Source organism: Falco naumanni, chromosome 1 (genome assembly GCF_017639655.2).
Source record: "Falco naumanni isolate bFalNau1 chromosome 1, bFalNau1.pat, whole genome shotgun sequence".
Taxonomy (NCBI): domain Eukaryota; kingdom Metazoa; phylum Chordata; class Aves; order Falconiformes; family Falconidae; genus Falco; species Falco naumanni.
In genome coordinates this window covers 5,456,305-5,474,774 of record NC_054054.1, presented here as the reverse complement: position 1 = coordinate 5,474,774, position 18,470 = coordinate 5,456,305, and the positions used below count along the sequence as shown (strand labels likewise).

The 18,470-nt window shown below is 40.6% G+C and overlaps 2 protein-coding genes across 4 annotated transcripts in view; one reads left to right on the top strand and one right to left on the bottom strand.

The window, feature by feature from the left end:
- The first annotated feature begins 14 nt into the window (after positions 1 to 14).
- On the top strand, positions 15 to 13,294 carry NUDT6 (nudix hydrolase 6). 3 transcript variants are annotated; one of them, XM_040611595.1, is made up of 5 exons: positions 15 to 235; positions 678 to 881; positions 5,994 to 6,049; positions 9,050 to 9,104; positions 12,664 to 13,294. In XM_040611595.1, exons 1-5 carry the CDS (start codon positions 76 to 78, stop codon positions 13,050 to 13,052), a joined length of 864 nt encoding a protein of 287 aa, XP_040467529.1. In that variant the 5' UTR covers positions 15 to 75; the 3' UTR covers positions 13,053 to 13,294. The 3 variants fall into 3 exon arrangements, with proteins under 3 accessions (XP_040467529.1, XP_040467445.1, XP_040467618.1); XM_040611511.1 differs by lacking the exons at positions 15 to 235; positions 5,994 to 6,049 and having other exon boundaries at positions 743 to 881; XM_040611684.1 differs by lacking the exons at positions 15 to 235; positions 678 to 881; positions 5,994 to 6,049 and adding an exon at positions 7,548 to 7,670.
- Positions 13,295 to 13,422: 128 nt separating this feature from the next.
- FGF2 (fibroblast growth factor 2) overlaps positions 13,423 to 18,470 on the bottom strand; it is a 29,467-nt gene continuing 24,419 nt past the window's right edge. Inside the window, exon 3 of the mRNA XM_040611812.1 lies at positions 13,423 to 13,741. Coding sequence (XP_040467746.1) covers positions 13,556 to 13,741 — 186 coding nt within the window. The 3' untranslated portion in view covers positions 13,423 to 13,555. The remainder of the gene's footprint in view (positions 13,742 to 18,470) is intronic.

The following is an 18,470-nucleotide window of genomic DNA, read 5'->3' as shown; positions in this document are numbered from 1 at the left end:
GCTGCCGCCGAGCGGTTCCGGGAGCAGAGGCCGGCACCGCCCCGGGGGCGGCCACTTCCCGCCCTGCGCAGCGCTATGGCGAGGCTGGGGCCGGCGCTACGGCGGGCGCGGGGCTGGGGCGCCCTGGCGGGGCTGCGGGCGCGGCCGGACAGGTTCGGGGGGGTGAGCGTGGACTTGGCCGAGCTGCGCCGTCCCCTCCGCCTGGAGCCGGCCGCCTTCGGGCGGTGGCTGCGGGGCAAGTGCCGGGCCGGGCCCCTGGGGCAGCGGGGGGTGGCGGCGGGTCTCCCCTTGGCCGCCTGGCAGCGCTGGGCGGGCGGGCGATGGCCGCCTCCGCACACCACGAAGCCGTGCGGTGGAGGCCGCTGGCAGAGGTGTTGGAAGCGAGCAGAGGTCCATTTCCCTGTGCCTTACGGTAACGCTGCCATAAAAGCCAGCGTTTTATGCACTAACACAGGGACAGTGCTGAGCTGGCAGTGCCTGCACGCATCGTGTCGCCACTGATGTGTTTCTCGTTGGGCTCTGTGGTAAATGAGGTGAAAATACAGATTTTCACATGTAAATCCCAGCTGTTGTGCAGGGACAAGGTTTAAAATGAGAAAGAGCAAGGGCAAGGGGGGTCTCTGAGCAGTGGCAGTGGCCTTGCTCTCTCTTACCCTCCTTACCTTGCTCTCTCACAGGCGCGGTGGCCCGGTGGCAGGAGGAAGGCCGTGTCGCCGTCTGGTTGCACGTCCCCATCTTCCAGAGCAGATTTGTGGCGGCCGCCGCTTCGCAAGGCTTTGCCTTCCACCATGCTGAGCAAGGCTCGTCCACCCTGACGCTGTGGCTGGGAGAAGGGCCCAGCAGGCTGCCAGGGTATGCCACCCACCAGCTGGGAGTCGCAGGTTAGTTACAAAAGTGGTCACACCCATGAAAAGCCTTTTGAACGAGCCCTTAGAATTAGGTTCAGTAGGAAATCAGCTGTGCCTCTGCACAGCCAGCACGTGGATGCCAGCCACTTACCAATCCGGTAACTTTACAAAGCGAAGCATGTCATTCGTGACTGTGCCTGTAGCTAAAAACAGGCCCAGAAAGAGGTTTCTCAAAACAATTCCACTTTGAGAAAATTTTCAACAGCTCAGGGAGAAGAAAATGTCCTGAAGCTTTAAAATTTTAACTCACAGTTTTTAAATGCTGTTTTGAGAAACTTGTTGGCTTTCAGCTTTCACCTTGCAGGTGAGAAGAGAGGTAGGATTTCAAGGTTCAAGCAGTTTTTTTAAAAGTGAAGAAGTAACTACAGTCTTCTTAGGGGAAAAAAATCACTTCTCTGCTCCCTCTCCTTACTGTAGGTGCTTATTATATGCATCTGCCTAAGCTATGCTCAAGTTAAGGTCTGTAAATAGGGCAAACTTGACCCAACAGGGATTGTTCAGGAGCTAGCGCAACTGTTGGCCTAAATTACAAGAGTCTAAAAGCTCCTCTAACAGGGATTGTTCAGGAGCTAGCGCAACTGTTGGCCTAAATTACAAGAGTCTAAAAGCTCCTCTAAGCTGTGCCTAGAAATCCATAACCCAAACAAGTACATTTTACAAACAGACGGGCATCTCTTTACAAACAGACACCATACTCTTACCCATCTAGACGTCACACAACCATGGTAGGAAAGGAGTTGCTCTAAAAACTGAGGAAATTCCCAAGGAACTTGGTACAACAGTTCCCCTTTTTTTTTCATACAGTGCAGGACAAGGAACTGATGGGAGAAAAATACAGTCAACTTGAGCTCAGTGGCACTAAATTTGAATGGTTTTGTCCCCTCTCACAGCAGTCTTCCACAGATACGCAATTAGCTGTCTCATCACTCAGTCATCTCCTGTAATCCGGAGGCTGGTTTGGACCCCTAGCGTCCTGGTAAAGACTGTGGAACACCCCGCAGTTACAGCAGAGGGACAGCAAATACCTGCCGTTAAAAGCTTGACTCGTTTGTCCTTGGTCTGCAGGGGCTGTATTGGACATTAATTCTTCACCAAGTGGTGTTAAGACCCGTAAATAGCCATTTGAAATATCTAGTTAGGAAGGACTCTGAAAAGTTGCATTATTCTCTGCAGCAGCAGGTCAGGTGAAAGTAAGTTTTAGAGAAACCGCCTCTGATTACCAAACAGGGCTACTACTGTCAGTACTGGGAGTTCTGCGTTACAAAGCCAGCAGAGGGCAGGGTATAAACTGAAGACAAACTTGGATTTTTTCAATCGACATGTCAGAGCATGTTTTCCTGAGGTATGAAAACCTCACCATTAAAATATGTGGTATTAAACTCGAGTAAGGCAATGCATTCTCCCAGCAAAAGCACCGTGTTGCTCCTTACATTTATAACTTGCATGTTTGGGGAAATATGACTAACTGAAAGGGGAATTTTCTGAAGTAGGTTTTGCATAGCTGAAAGTGCTATTTAAAAGAAAATCATGTGATAGATGTGTCGTGACCCCGATGGTCATCAGGAAGGACTTAATACAAGAAAAATTGGAACTCTGAGAAGCACTTTCAGTGCATAATTTGCTTTTGTACTTTGAAACAATTTGCACTCTGCTAGTAGGAAAAAACTGTGAGGAAAGAAAAAAGTATCATAAATGCAGGTATATGGATTTCATAATCTACTGCACAGATTTTAAAATTGCACAACATACAATGTATGTATTCTTTGCTATCGCTTTTCAAACCACGTTTCAAAAATATATTTTTATTCATTATTGGGGGTTTCTTTAAAAGAGGTAAAGACTTAAGGAAGACATTTGGGCAGGTGAACAGACAGATTTCTGTGTGTGAAATGATGACTGCAGCGTTTGGGGTTTTTTCCCTCCTCATTCCACTCATTCTCAGCGGATCTGCAACACATCCCAAGAATACACTAAGCATTGTGGATACTACCTGGCATATGTTATTCCATTGTCTTTCTACTTCAGCAGCAACAGCCTGGCTAGTGAAAGGGCTTCCGTCTATTTCAAATTAATTTTATTGAAATATTAAATTATTTAAAAATGTGCATTTCTATTGCGTGTATGTGCCAAACCCTAGGCATTTTCACTGCTGCCGAGCCTTCATGTCAAAGCTGTAGCCAGTCAGTTAAATACAGAACTTAGTCCCTTGAGCATCCCGAAAAAGAAAAGCAGAGATGTTGCAAGTGATCTGCTGGCCTGCGGGAAGCCAGCACAGCAAGTGGATAGTAGGTAGCAAGCCTGCATTGCCAAGTAGACCGGCAGCTGGTTTTCATCCTGTCTGGAGTTTCTCACACAGCAAAGGCTGCACAGCCAGTGCTAGTGCCGCAGCATCATCCAGCCAAGTGATGACAAAGGTGTGAATAAGCAAGGTCAGGTCATACTTTGCCAGACTAGATCAGAGTCGCCAAGCAGAGAGTAGCAAATGTTACTCATTGGGCTTGGCCATTATTGTTTAGAAATAGTGGAACATGTGATGTGTCTTCCAACTCACTTAACTGCATCCGTTTGTAGGCGGCAGGATGTTCCAAATATGTTAAGGTACAAAAAAGCTAATGGTTTATGTAATGATTAAGATGTTTTTGAAAAGCGTTTCCAAAATTCTCTGCCTCCTCAGAGGAAGAGGTCTGTGATCCAGAAAGTGACATGTTTGTAAATATGCCACATAACAATGGCAAGAGGAAGACAAGTTGAGGAAAGAAAGTAAAAGGAGAGGAAGAAAAGTAGAAGTAATTCTTTTCTGCCTCACCTACCTTAATCTAGTTGAAACAAAAGTCGAGTTGGAAAGAGAGAAGGGTCTCCACACACAATCATCGGCCTTGGCCAGTCCTGTTACTTAAGGAAGATGTGTAAAATGAGCAGCTGCATAAATGTCAAACTCACAGGAAGACGGTTACATGGTCCAAGGAATCAAAAGTGATTTAAAAGCAGTTTCCAAAGTGTTTGTTACAAAGTAATACCTGTTCCTGTCTGCGGATCTTTACAATGCAAGCAGTCGTGTGCACTCATTACCTGAATGACAAGTACTTTTCAATGCTGAACATCTTTTCACATGTTTACATCAGTCATAAATGAAACCGGTAGAAGGTATTTTTTCCTCTCCATAACTTGTTGTCTTGCGTTGTCAAAGGGAATTTTTAAAAAAATATTTTTCTTACCTATTTCCCAAAAGAGAACATTCAAAATAAAGCAGTGTTCAAGTAGTGATTACTTTATTAGGTTACAAGTGTAAACCTTTCCAGCAAGTCATCCCGGCATGGGATGATTTAAAGCTCCAGGTACCACCACATTTGTAGCAAGAGGGAGAGTTTTTAAAACCACAGTTCAGCACCCGCAGCCAACCTTTGCAACCAAGTGAGGTTCAGCAGAGGGACTCCTGAGTTACACTTGAGAAAATGAGACCAGACAGCAAATCCCGTTAGTGTTTTTCCTTTCTTCTTGTTTTGGACTTGGGTATCATCTAGTAGAGATTCTGGACATCTCACAGAGAATTTCACTGCCAAAAATTACATTCACAGGCATCGATTTCTGTGGAACAGAGGAGAGAGAAAAACGTTCTTGCTGTTTGATTCAAACTGCAGTTTCCTGTCTTAAGCAGTCGTCCTTGCTCTCAGCAAACCACTTGGCCGAAGAATGGCTTTTGTAGAAAATAAGCCCTGTAATCACAGCATGCATCAAAGTTGCCCCTGTTTTTATTTTGTTCCCTCTTTTAATCAGTACAGTACTTGAACGTGGACACTACTAAATATTTACAGGAGGAATGAAATCATAAAGTCACAAGCCACAGGCAGGCAGATATGTGACTACCCTCTTAAAGCACGTCCTTTGACATATCTTGAAAGAAGATTGGTATTTCATCTTTTAAATATTCCTCCTACACATAAGTCTGCCATGTATTATTAAAATACAGAGGATATTTTGAGCTGGACACTCATTCCTTAATAATTCCCTTCTGTGGAAATACTTCCCTGTAGCATTTTAAATGCATTTATCATCACAATTCTGTCCATATACTCTTCCTCCTGCTGTAAAATGACATCACTTTTAAAATCATTAACTACTAATTTGAAACCCATGCATGACAGATGTGGAAAAGAGCCTGGTAAGCTACACCACAGTACTCATTCTGCTCACCACAGTGCACTTTACAATCTGAGAAAAATCCTTGTTTTAAAGGGAAGACATTTTTTAAATATGACTAGTGAGCGTGACATGATGATGAAACATGAAAGCACTTGGATTTTATAAAGTAGGAAAACATGTAATCTATGGGAGAAAGTCATGGACACAAGGAAAAGCTGAACTTTTCAGTCATATGTCCTGATTTATTTTTTTAATCAAGTAAAAGTGTCACTTTTTGGAAGCAATGCTGTTTGATTAACAATTTGACTCAGTCTACTGTGCAGTACCTGTCATGAGCACTTAGCTGGGTACTACAGTGACTGACTAGTCAGTCAGCCAGTTGAACATGATTAGTACAGTCAGCGCACTAGTACTACGCTTTGTGTGTTATTAACCAGAAAATGCTCACATCTTCACTACAGCAGGCAGTTTTGTCAGTTTCACTGAAGTTCTTACCCATTGTGGCTATTCAGCCAGAGCCACTGGAAAAACTTCTGTTATTTGAGCAAGCTTACACGCACGTCTCTGCTGAAGCAAGCAGCCTTGCTAGATTATGTGGATGATGTCTTGATCTTGCATTCTTTAGTTCTGGTAATATTAACACAAGTGAATTATTCTTTACATTTCTTGCCTAATCTGGAACTTTAAATGTGGAAAGTATTTATCTTGATACTGCTAGCTTTGAATTTTTATACAGGATACTTAACCTCTTTTCATATTTTATTGTGTATCAGGTTTCCAACAACAAACCACTTTCTGCAATTCATCCCTACAAATCTTACTAACTGTAAACTGAGTGTCATTAGGGGTTTGTTCTGCTTTATCAAAACATGTTAAATTATGGTTGTTAAGACTGAACATAGTTCTCTTAACACTTCATCTTTTTCAATATTATCTGTCTACTAGGTGCTGTTCTAGATGAAAGCACTGGAAAGGTGTTGGTTGTACAAGACAGAAATAGGGTAAGTTTGTTACAGAATTATAAAATAGAGAAGTTCATTTAGGTAAGCTTACTCTAGTACCAAACAAAGGTATTTTCACAGTCTAAAACTGTGACAAGTTAAAAGTTACTTCCTTTTACAAGTGTCTTGGAATACGTCTATCAACAGATTGAAATAAGACTTTGAAAATCAACAGCTTTGTTGGTAATTATAACTGATGATTGAATCAGCAGAATTAAGTATTCTTTCTGCTTTGAGCTTTCTGTTTCCTCCTGTAACTGACGGAAGAGTCCCTGATCTTGTATTTGGATCCATGCAGACCTCTGTCTCAAAGCAGATTTTGGGAGAAGGATTCTGAATTTGTTTGGTTTGAAAATTCCAGGCATATCTGTGGCTTTAAATAAGCAGTAACATGGTTGGCCATGACCTGGAGACCACCTTAGTACAGCAGGTGTAAAGATCATTAATTTCTCACAAACGGAAGTGCTTGACCTCACTACTGAAAATGCCAAACCAGAGAGTATTAGTGTGGTGGTGGTGGGTGGTGTGATGTGGCTTGAGGTAACCAAGCATCCATCACTGGTAATGGCTTAGCCTCTGTGTTAGCCTCTATCAGGCTAACCTACGTTTTAATACAGCAAGCGCAGAAAGCTCAATAGCTCAGTAGTTGGCTGTGCTACTCCATTTAAAGTATACTTAGATTCCATTATGCTTTCATTTGTAAATTACAGGAAAATGTCTCTGATACAGTGAGATTAACTGCAATTTTAAGGTGGAAACAATCAAATCTTACATACATAGACTGAAATATACTTGGATGCATAATTTTCATTTTATGTAGTAAAAACTAGATCAAAATCTCCCTTGGTGCATTTTTCTGTTTTTCCTGAAACAGTTACTAAGACATTCCTTCTCAGGACCCAAAACGTCAGTTCACTGGCAACTACAACACAGCTAGTGAACGGCAATGAAAGGATGTCTTCATTGGCAGGTTCAATCATATAACATGCTGAATTTGTAACACAAGAGTGCAGAGGAAGAGAAACACCTTTTTCTTGTTTCCTGTAAACTATTGATCTTATAATTTTACTTTCCATAAAGTAAAATTTCCACAACTTTATAGCAGGACCCTCAGGCTTACATTCAGTTAATTACCAATTAAAGCATAAATCCAGCAGGTAGGCTGTAAGCTCCCCAAGTGGTTCCAGTTCTAGAGAGTCTCCAGGAACAGAACAGCAAATTGTACACTGCAAAAATGCTACATTTATTTTGCCTTTCATGTGCACAAAAATTATAAAGCTGCATGCTTACCTTTTAGTATCTTAAACAGTTCTCAGACTAAAAATGGCAACTGCATGTTATGCATATTCAGAAGGAAATAGTAGTTTCCTAAGCCCAGGAGGCTTAAGGTTTAACTTCCTCACACTGTGGTTTTGTTAAAGCTCACCCACCACCATTTTAAGTGCAGACAGCTCTATCCAGTTTTACAATGACACATCAGATGCTCTAATTCAGGTTCTAGGTCCACTGCATACTCACCGGGTGTTACCTCCTTAGCCTCTGGCCCCAAAAAGGAAGAGGACCAGCCTGGCACCACTCTTCCCTCCAGCTCGTTCTGAGAAGTGGGATGGGTATATTCCAGGTCAACTATTTCAACTTACTTTTCCAGAACAAAGCTGACAGCGCAGTGAGTGAGGAATGAGAAAGAAAAAAGTGATTGTTTCCAACTCACCTCTTTATACCTCTCTTTCATTGGCTAGATAAAATTAAGTATACATTTCTTGTGCAGTAAGCACATAAAATATCTCTAGTGCAAGCAAATCAGCTCAGAGAGTTGTTTCCCACTGTCAGTTTCACCACTCCTCTTCCCTTCCCCTTCCCCACAAAATGAACAATTTCCCCAGAATGGTGACTTTTAATACAAAAGCGTAAACAAAAATATTTAAGCAGCTAGTGGAATTTTAAGAGCAGTTTGGGTTTAATCATGAAAGGACAATTCCACAGCACACAAAGACTTCCAGGAACTGAAAGCAAATCTGAAAGCCAATAAACAAATGTATGTATTTTCCATCTGTGCTATTTTTAATCTATTACTTTAAACTCTGATCCAAGCCCTTTAAGACTGCCCAGAAAAAAAAAAACCCAACACATTTCCAACTAGTCAGTGGGGTTTCCAATCACTGGAAAGCACACAACTTCCCTCTCTGCTGGACGTACAAGAAAAGCTACCTTTTTTTTCCTGACAATGTATCTTTTTACTGCATTAATTTCTAGTTGAAGGTTAGCTTCTCCATACATAAACTTTCAATACTGGAAGAAATAAAAATAGTTACACATAGACGTAACAGTAAAGCCTACAATCCTTGTGCATTTGCAAGGTATGTAGGAACTCCTTTACCAATATCAGTAACAGCACCAAGTCTGCACCTCACATTCTCTTTTTAGTACTGAACTTTATTGCAATTCAATAAACGCTTCTATATATAAATCACACACAAAGCCTCAGGTTTTGTATTCCATGAAAACAAATGACAAGTTACACTAAATGGTTATTACAGACACACAAGGTCATCGTAAAGCCAGTGCAGTATTGAACAGTACTACAATGATAATACCGGTTTGTAAGATTAAATATATAGACATTTTTTAAAAGCCAAAACCATGGAAGTGAAATACATTAGTGATTAAATATAAGATTATATTGTCAATAGCAGCTTTTTTTAATATTCAACTACTCTAATTATCTAGCAGCAACATTGTCCAATGACTGATAGACAGTTTGTGTTTTCAGTCAGTAGATGTTTGTTCTGATAATTCATACAGACTGTAGATACCTCTGATCATCACATTAGCAAGAACAAAGCAGTTCCTACTTAAAACCTTACTGATGTTCGTAAAAGTAATTGCAACACTACAACTTCAATGCAAAAAAAAAAAAAGTCACATGTTAATTGTCTCCTTCATATTAAAAAGTACAGCACAGGCTGCATACTTCATTAATATTTTTTTCCTCCAATACAGACTATCAATGCATGGAAATTTCCAGGAGGACTATCTAATCCAGGCGAAGACATTGGTAAGTCCTAGGATAATGGGTCAGACGTCAACAGAATTATAAAGACATTAACAGCACTGAAATACATCGTGACCCACAGCACTCCTATGACTAATCGCTTCTTCGAATTAATGGTGAATAGATGAAGTGACGTGATCCTATGACCTTAATGGTAATGGGGTAACACTATGTTCAGGGCATAGAAGTTTTTTATTTGTAACATTTACCCTTTTCCACAATTTCTCTGAAGTAAGTGCTTGACGCCAGCTTATTTTTTGTACAATTGTTGGATATGCTGTAATATGAGCCAGAAGTGCAGGGGATTAAGGTAATTGGTATATAACCCAAATAAAACTGCAAGTGAGCTCTCAGCTCACAATGGAATCCAAGGCAGTGAGCTCAATGATGGACTGAGCAAAAGTTTCCAACTCTCCATTTTTATATCTAAAACAGAACTAAATGCTTCCTTCTACCCTTATTCATTTGATTTGTTTAGACTAAGAGCTCGTTGACACAGGACCAGTGTGAAGGGCAGTGCCTCAGTCTTACGGGCACCTACTTTGAACTAGAGACCCAAGGTACTCGTTTTAAAAAGCCATGCTGCTTTGAGGAAACCTATTGTTTGCACCCAGCATAGCACAGGTGATGATGAACACTTGTGCAGTTAGGTTCAGAGCTGGATGAACAAGGGTGTTTATGAAGAGACAGAAAATTAGGCTTTTTCCCCTTGTACCACAACCCTTAAAATTATATGATCCATAAACTGGGTAATTATTAGGTATCATTAGGTATTATTTTTAAAATATAGGCCTTATTTTCAAAAGTTACATTTGCTCACATTAATTTAGCCCCACATCAGTATTCAAATCTGAGTATACTGTTCCAGTAACTCAAAAACGCAGAACTCAAAACTGTCACTCGGAACAATACAACAGCTCTGGCAAATTTGGCATCAAGCCCAGGTTTACTGACCAATTCATACCTTAGAAATATCTACTGGTTTAGCAGACTTCCTACAACAATGTGTGGGGAGGTCTTGTACTCCAGTTCATTATTTCAATATGTGGAGAAAGTTTCTGCTTTGCAGGATGTGGCCAAGGTGTATTTTTCATAACTCATGACTCATGCTTTAAGTCTTTTTGTCAGATGGGGTGATAGAAGTCAAAATTACTTGCCTGACAGTGTAAATCTATTTAACATAGTGAAATGGATTCACGTTTTCAGAAGAAACCTAAATGCCATGTCTGTTGTCTAGCCAGGCTCCGTTTCACTTCTTGTGACAGAGAGCAGCTGTAGGCCAGGGGATACCAGAGGGATTTTTGTACTGAGGAAAAAGAATCAGCAGCACTGGCAACAGCTTCCCCAGAGGAACACTCTTAGTAAGCCAGTGGCCATCCCTTAAGCAACAGGTGAGATTATGGCTGGAACTTAGATGTAGGTACTGAGAAACACCTGGGAGGAAACAAATCTCTTACAGCTCCCCTCCTGCTACTACTAAACTATATAATAATAAAAGTTACAATTCTCTGCATCACATCTTAATATTACAAGAAGATATAAATTAGTGAAGCATAATATATAATAGAGCTTAATTTTCCTTTCCTAATCCTTACATCAAACCTTATAAACTCACAGTCATTCAAGAGACTAAATTTCAAATTAAAATTAAAGTCACAATTACAATGCTTGAAGATCCTGTGATTATATGACGTGACAGAATATATGGCTGCCTACTTTAATGAGTACAAACTGACTCACACAAGTAATCTGAAGTGTCATAATGCAGATTAAGCAAAGTGCACACTTTTTTGTATTTGAATATTTCTGAAACTCAAGCCCTAGTGTTTCTTCTAGTTTAACGGTCATTATATGTTTATATGTATTTATACATAGACACACATTTAAATAAAGGGGAAACAGAAAAAGGCACTTCATCTAAAAGCAAAGTTCAAAGCTTAAATTAAATCCTTAATTATTTCCCTTTCCTTAAACATAGGCTGCCTCAGCATTCCTCGTGATCTCAGTTTACCTTCTTTGACCACTTTTGTGTAACACAGCCCCTTGCCTATTACTACAACCACTTGCCACAGGGAGTTTGCTTCACAACCACTATTTTAAATCAGAGGACCACAGAGGCCTTCCTGGGAAATAAATGCAATCTCTCCGAGGGTCAGTAATGGTAAAGGAGTATCTTTCCCCATATGCAGTAGCCTTTTAACTAATTAATACTGTAATAAACTCACAAACATAAATGTTCTGCAGGCACCACGTATTAATGGGTCTCCAAACCCACTACACAGCTAATTCCATTGCAGGATGGAAGTTGAGCCGAGGCAGAATCAGGGCCGTTAACACAGCTGTTTGGCCTCTGCTGGATAAATCATTTTGTTTATATGTTGCTAGCCATTGTGTGTCCAAATTATTTACAATACTTGGAACTACCCCTAAAACGTCTGGGTTTTTTCACCTCTGACGTGTCAAGATGCAAGCTTCCCTAAGAATGCAAATCTCTACAAGTTTTTTTAAAATGTATTTTGCTTTTGGAAGTAAGCCAATACACTCATTTCTTACTGAAAATGAACTAACAGAAGCAGGTAACATTGCAAAACAGCTCTATGCGTTTACCACAAGACACAACTATGAGTTTACACAGATTTGGAAAAAGCTAGTATTTTACATACCAGTAGCTACCCCAGGCAAACAGGATTTGACTTGACTACAATGAAACTGCAGACTTTGGGGAAATAAGTGGAGTATCAAAAATCTCATTTGGGCTCTTCAATTTAAGTTATTATTCAAGAGAAAAATCTTCTGTTTTGAAGAATAATGGATAGATGGGTAATTCTCCGGCTGTAAATGCAGTACACAGACCCTCTAGACCCTTGTAGTTAACGGCTGCTTTTTTGCTTTGAGGAATGTTAACCCCTACATCACTTTGGTTGACATACACAAAATGTACACGTGCGGCACAGATGCAGCATGTCTTCTGCAAGAAAGGGCTATGTGCTATACTGGTATTATGGCATATGTGAAATATCATTAGACATTTAAGATGCATCTTGAAAAGGACTTAGCGCCAACTTTCACTTTCTTCAAACAACAGTTGTACCCATTTTGTTACACCTTGTGGCAAAGTGCGATAAAACGGATTTGATCAAGTGATCTGACACACGCATAGGTGTTTAGCTGCACAGGGTCTGAATCTGAAACTAGACAGAGGCCAGGAAAGAGACGATTCAAAGGACTGAAAAGAGGGTGCAGTGCTACCTTGGATTAAGAGATCAGTGGAGCCAGCAACCGCCAGAACATCCATTTCAAAACCACACCCCGTACAGTATTATTGGAAGTTTCTTACTTTCATCATTTCGTAAGGGCATACACAAGAAAGGCATGAAGCAATTAGTTTTGTTTGGGGACCAGAAAATTAGCTTATGCTTATGTTCAAGCAAACAGGCTTACACTTTGAAAAGCTTACAAAGCAGAACAGAACGCTTTGAGTTTGAGATTTTCTATGATCAGAAGGTTTAAAGAATGCTAAGCTGTTCTCAGATGTATTGTAAGGAGTGCTGTTTTCACCTAGGAGACACAGCAGTTCGAGAGGTTTTTGAAGAGACTGGCATCAAGTCAGAGTTCAAGTCCATCCTAAGCATAAGACAGCAACACAAACACCCCGGAGCCTTTGGGAAGTCGGATATGTACATCATCTGTCGCCTGCAGCCCTCCTCCTTCAGCATCAGCTTCTGCCAGCAGGAATGCCTGAGGTGTGAGTGGATGGACCTCGGTGAGCTTGTGAGGACGAAACACACAACTCCCATCACCAGCAACGTAGCTAAACTCTTACTTTACGGATACCGAGAAGGGTTTGATAAGATTGACATAACCATGAAAGAGTTCCCAGCTATCTACACAGGCATGTTCTACAAACTATACCACAGGGAGCTGCCTGAGTCCTATAGAAACATTACATGATAGCAATATGTTTCACATTTCATTATGTTAATAATTTAGAATTACTACTGTAGTGTTACATAGACCATATTAAAGTTGTTCATGTTCTCTTTAGGTAATTATTATAAAGTAATTATTTATTCCCTAATAAGCTACAGAAATATAAATAATTTCTAAAGGTAAATATTGCTGTAAGTGTGCATCAGATTTGTTTTCCTTTACTCTGTAAATCAAACATAATGTAAATAAAATAGCTCTACATAGATACCTAGTAGAAAACAGAAGTGTTATTGATCCTGAAAAGGTCTCAACATTGCAAGTAATATTACCTACACACACACCGGCACAACAGGTTTAAAGAGCAATATAAAGACAGTATGAAACATTCGTGTTTTAATCTGGTATCTGCAAAAGTAGTTAATATCAGCAAATAATTGCTTATATTTTTGCTACTTAGGAGAGGAGTAAGAAACTCAGCGTCTTTAGTGTAGTGTGGCGTATGTGCTCAGAACCTGCCATGGAAATCAGCTTTTAGCAGACATGGGAAGAAAAAGGATAGCTTTCTGTCCAGGTCCAGTTTTTGGTCCAGGTTTGTACTGTCCAGTTCTTTTCAGTGCTACGTACCAATCAGAGTATTTCCGGGATCGGTAAGTGTTATAGTTATTAGATTCCAAACGCTCAAAAAAGAAACATTCTTCTGTTGCACATTTCTAAAAGAGAAAAATAAAAGGATTATTGATATTCCATAACAAATCAATTCTTCAGATTCATGGGCCTCACTTAATAAGAATGTAAGTTAGCAGTACATTTGGGTTTAAGAAATTCACATTAAATGTTTCATGTCTGAAGAAAAGATACAGTTCTTTTACATCTTTTTAACAGTATTTTCACAGTAAGAAGCGTTTTTATTATCTTGCTTGTCTGTAACACACCCCAAGCAGATTCTAATGTGTTTTCACCATGTAATTCTTTGTTCTGATGTGAAATTCAAACAATTAAATAAGGAACCCCATCCCTTGGCACTGACTGACTTCCAAACTCAGTGGTTTTGCCATCTCATCCTAGGTTGTGATTTAACCAGAAGCAAAGTAGGAGGTTAAAAGACAAGACAGTATTTCCCTTGCCTTCCTCAAACCGACCTTTTTATCAATTAGAAAAATCGTATGGCATGAAGTTTCAGCCTTTGTCTATTCTCTTCTAATTTTGAGGTTTAACTTTCCTAAAGCTAAGTCAAGTCTGTGTTTGTAGCACTCTGAAACAGTGCGAGCCTGAATCTGTTCAAGATTTTTTTTAATTAAAAAATTTTAAAATTATTTTAAGAAAAGATCAGACCTGGCAAAGAGGTATATTCCACCTAGAGATCAAGCATACTCTGCTAGTGTTCGAAAGTATATCTGTAGAATTACTCTACTTCTGGAAGTACGTTTTCAAAAACAGCTCCAACTACATGGAATTAACGTGCCTTCACAACTACAAATAAAATTAGGGTTTTGTTCACACAAAGGGTCAAAGGTGAGCCATGGAGCTCCTTACTGTAGGAAACTCTGGGTTAGGTGAATTGAAGGCACTTTTGGACAAGTTGATGGAAAAGAAATTAACTGAAATGTACTAATGAACAGGTAAGAGCCAATCTTGCTGAGAAGGCCACAAAGGTGAGACTGCTTGGAGCCCAGGAGACAACACCAGGAATTACTAAGTATGTCTTTTCTTACATGCAGCATTCAATCACCATCAGGTAGAAGATACTAAACTGCCTACAAAGCCCTCAAAAGATAAGCCTGCTGTCAATAAATACAGCGCGATGTACTCCTGCACACGGCAGAAAGCACTGCTCCCTCGAGGTGACCACACTGAAGAGAAAGCCTTCATTTTCAGATGATCCCATTCCTACTGGTGAGATCACATCAGGTAGGTGTTACCTACTGCAAGACTTTGAACCCACAGATTTTCCTGGATGGTTGTTACTGGCTGGGGGCCTTAGAACCCAGCTAATTTAACTACAGCTAGTATTTATAGCTGTTCATAGAAAACTCCGAACAGTAAAGTTTATTTATTTTCTGAAATCTACCACATGGATCCTCTGTATCAAAAACTTCAGAGGACATACAAACAGCTTCAAGTAAGATGTCGTTCTATAGGAAGAGGATCACTACGGCATTAGCTGCATCCGTCCCAAGGCACATTCACACCAGCAGAACCCCTGTCAGTGGACAGCACTGGTCATGTAGCAGCCACAGCGGAACCTGCCTGCAAAAATGGTGCTTTCAGCAGGTCAAATTATTTTCTCAAATACAAAGATGGCAGAAGTTGAACATCACAGGAATTTGGGGGGGGGGGGGGGGGGGAAGTGGGGCCGGCACTTTCTTTTCATACATACCCGCTGTCAGTCCATCAATTCAGATTTATCCAGAAAATTTTGGGGAACACCGGAGGAGAACAATAGGTGATCATTAAAAAAAAGGCATGTAAAATCTTGGAGAGGAGACAGGGCATGTGAAGCAATTCCCCAAATGAGCAGGCTACTCTGTTACAATCTTCTGTTAATATTCATGAATATATAAAGTAAGCTTGGAACAATTAGGCTTCACACAGTATGCACGAAAACATGCAAGAGAAGAATAACTATGACTCGTATGTGCCAAGCTTCTGTAGCTACAAGCAATTAAGTCATTCAAATGCAGTCTGGAATAAAGCGGTCTGTCCCCAAACATATGTCTTCAAGTAGAAGGTTTTTTTCTCTGTTTCAACCATTTTCAGCCATGAATTTTGGTTTCTAAGGAAAAGAACTTGTAAGAGAAAATCCATATGCAATTTCTCATTTCTATAACTCACCAATATTTTTACAGTTCAACTAGCAGAAATCAAATCAACAATTTCCATATGGCTTCTATTTTAAATAATCTCTCTCAAGATAAATCATGTTCAATGCCTTTCGTTCTAGCAGTGTGAAAACAGATGTATTAATCATCTCAAGCCTGAAATGGATTACGGCAGCCGTTAAGAGGCCACAGAAACTGTATGAAGAAGCATTTAAGAACAAAGTTTAGGCAAGTTCAGTACAATTGCACAAGCTGGAAATTCTGGCAAAGAGACCATCGCTGGCAGCTCACAGCTCGCCTTTGCCTCCTACCCGAAGCAGCGGCACTTCTGGGAGCACCGAGACAGCGGGTGCCACAGGCACTGGGGAGGTACTGGACAGAGCAGGGACCCCAAATGCTGCAGCACCTGCTTCCTCTACACACGCTTCCCAGGAGATCCCCATCGGGGACGGCTGCGGAGCTGGGAAGGTAGATCAGATGCCTGACACCAGCGGGAACTAAGCCTTTACAACCTCCACTAGGAAGGAAACGGCTTCCAGTGTGCCTGTGGTGAATTGAAGTGGCCACCACAAGACCCCATGTACAGATGAAAGACAAATTCACACGACCTCCTCTCCTTCGCAGTAAATCCGAAGTAAACAGAATTGCAACTCAAAGAAATGCATCATTTTTGTTTAGCCTTCCTCCTATCTCTCAGGTTTAAAAAGTTACATAGATTAAGTGCCTCAAACAGATTTTGAGGCAATTTATATGATTTAAAAAAAATATCAAAAAAGGGGTGATGAAAGAAAAAGATAAAAAGATAAGAGCTTTTGGGTTTTGTTTGAGCTTTTGGTTTTTTCTAACACTCATAAACGTATTTTGAAAGGTGCCACGCAATTCACTCTGGACACTCGGGTCCTTATTTCTTCACAAAGCGTACATGATACCAGTGCTTTCCTACAGTACATTGCCAGCGTAAACATTCTGACATAAAAGCCAACATTTAGGTGACAAACGACAGTTCAGGCTTCATGAACTACGTATTCCTTAACAACTGCCAAAGGCAACATTTCGGAAGCTGGACTGCTGTCCAGCGGGACTGGGATGCCACCCACCGTGTCATGAACCTGAGCCCCTGGAAAAACCCTGGAAATCCATGGTTACATTTAAAAAAAAAATGTAAAATACGTTTCAGGCTAGGCTGCATTTGAAGTGGTGGCCTGGCAGTGAAAGCTTTCACAGCACATCATGAAATACCTGAACTCTACAGCCCCTTCACAAAAATGACAAAGGAAGGGAAAACACTGGGGTGGTGGCAGGGACCAAGTGCCACTCGGTGCCTGCCCTGCCACCAGTCAGTTATCTTGCCTGCTGCCAAGCAAGACATCCACCCAGAAATCTGAGCGACTAAATAAAATGCTGAGTGTGGGAGTTTGAACTCAACAATGTCGGTCGTAGCCACGCTTGTACTGTTGTTTGCTGTGTGCCACCGCTTACAGTAGCCAAACTGTAACGACCAACAAAATCCTCAAGGTAATTCACACCCAGGGCAGAGATTAATTGACCAAAAGAGGCAGCAGCTTCCCGCGACACAGTTCTTCCTCCCTTATTTGCACAGCCAAACGCCACCCACCGACTGATTTTTCAGTGCAAACTCCATCTGTCTTAGTATCACATTATGCCAATCTGCTAGTTTTGACATTTTGGACTCAGATTAGGAATTAAAATTCCTCGAGTTCATTCATTCTCAGAACTGAAACCAGAAGGTTAACCCCCAGCAGGTGGAGTATGACCTGAGAAAGGTGGTGATCTAGTTTAGCCTTTTCTAACTACCAAGAATCAAACATACTCTCACAAATATTCTTGTACCACAATTCTATTCCATATCATCAAAAAAGAAGAATTTCCCTTCAAGTCAAGTCCTTCCAAGTCTGGCAAAACCTCTCTGGTCATAGCGAAACCACAGAACAACAACAGACGGAACGAACAGGTCGTATCCTTAAATGACAAATTATTTCTTGTGAAATAGAAAAGGTAGTCAAAAGTGCAATCATGGGAAATTTTGAGGAATTTCTTCATGAAATGAAATAATCAAACACATTTCATTCCATAAAGTGAAAATATTTCATTATTATCATTCAATGAAACTGGAAAGTCAAAATAAGCCATATCAGAAGTGACATGTTTCAATGTCTCCGTTAAAAATCTGATGGAATAGATAAATTTCTGCACAAATATTTTTAGTTAAAACAGCATGTTCCAAGCGGAGGATTTGACTAGCTGCATTAATAACCAGCCATTTCCTCCAGCGACTGAACCAGTAAGGACCACCTCTCCCCCACAACAACTGAGTAAGCAGAGAGCATGAAACTGCTACATTAAAAACGTTATCATCCAGCTTTCCCGACCAGAATGCAATCCACTGCACCACCACACAAATCACTGATATTCTGTCTATTCAATAAATCATTTTGCAAAACCCACCTCAGAACAAAAACACAGACCTACATGTCAACAAAGTAACTAGAAAAACATCCAACTAGATGAAAACCAGGCCTGAATAATAATTTGTGAAAGTATTTTTGAAGAGGTTGATGTAACTGTAGAACAAGGACACTACACAAATTGATCCTTGACA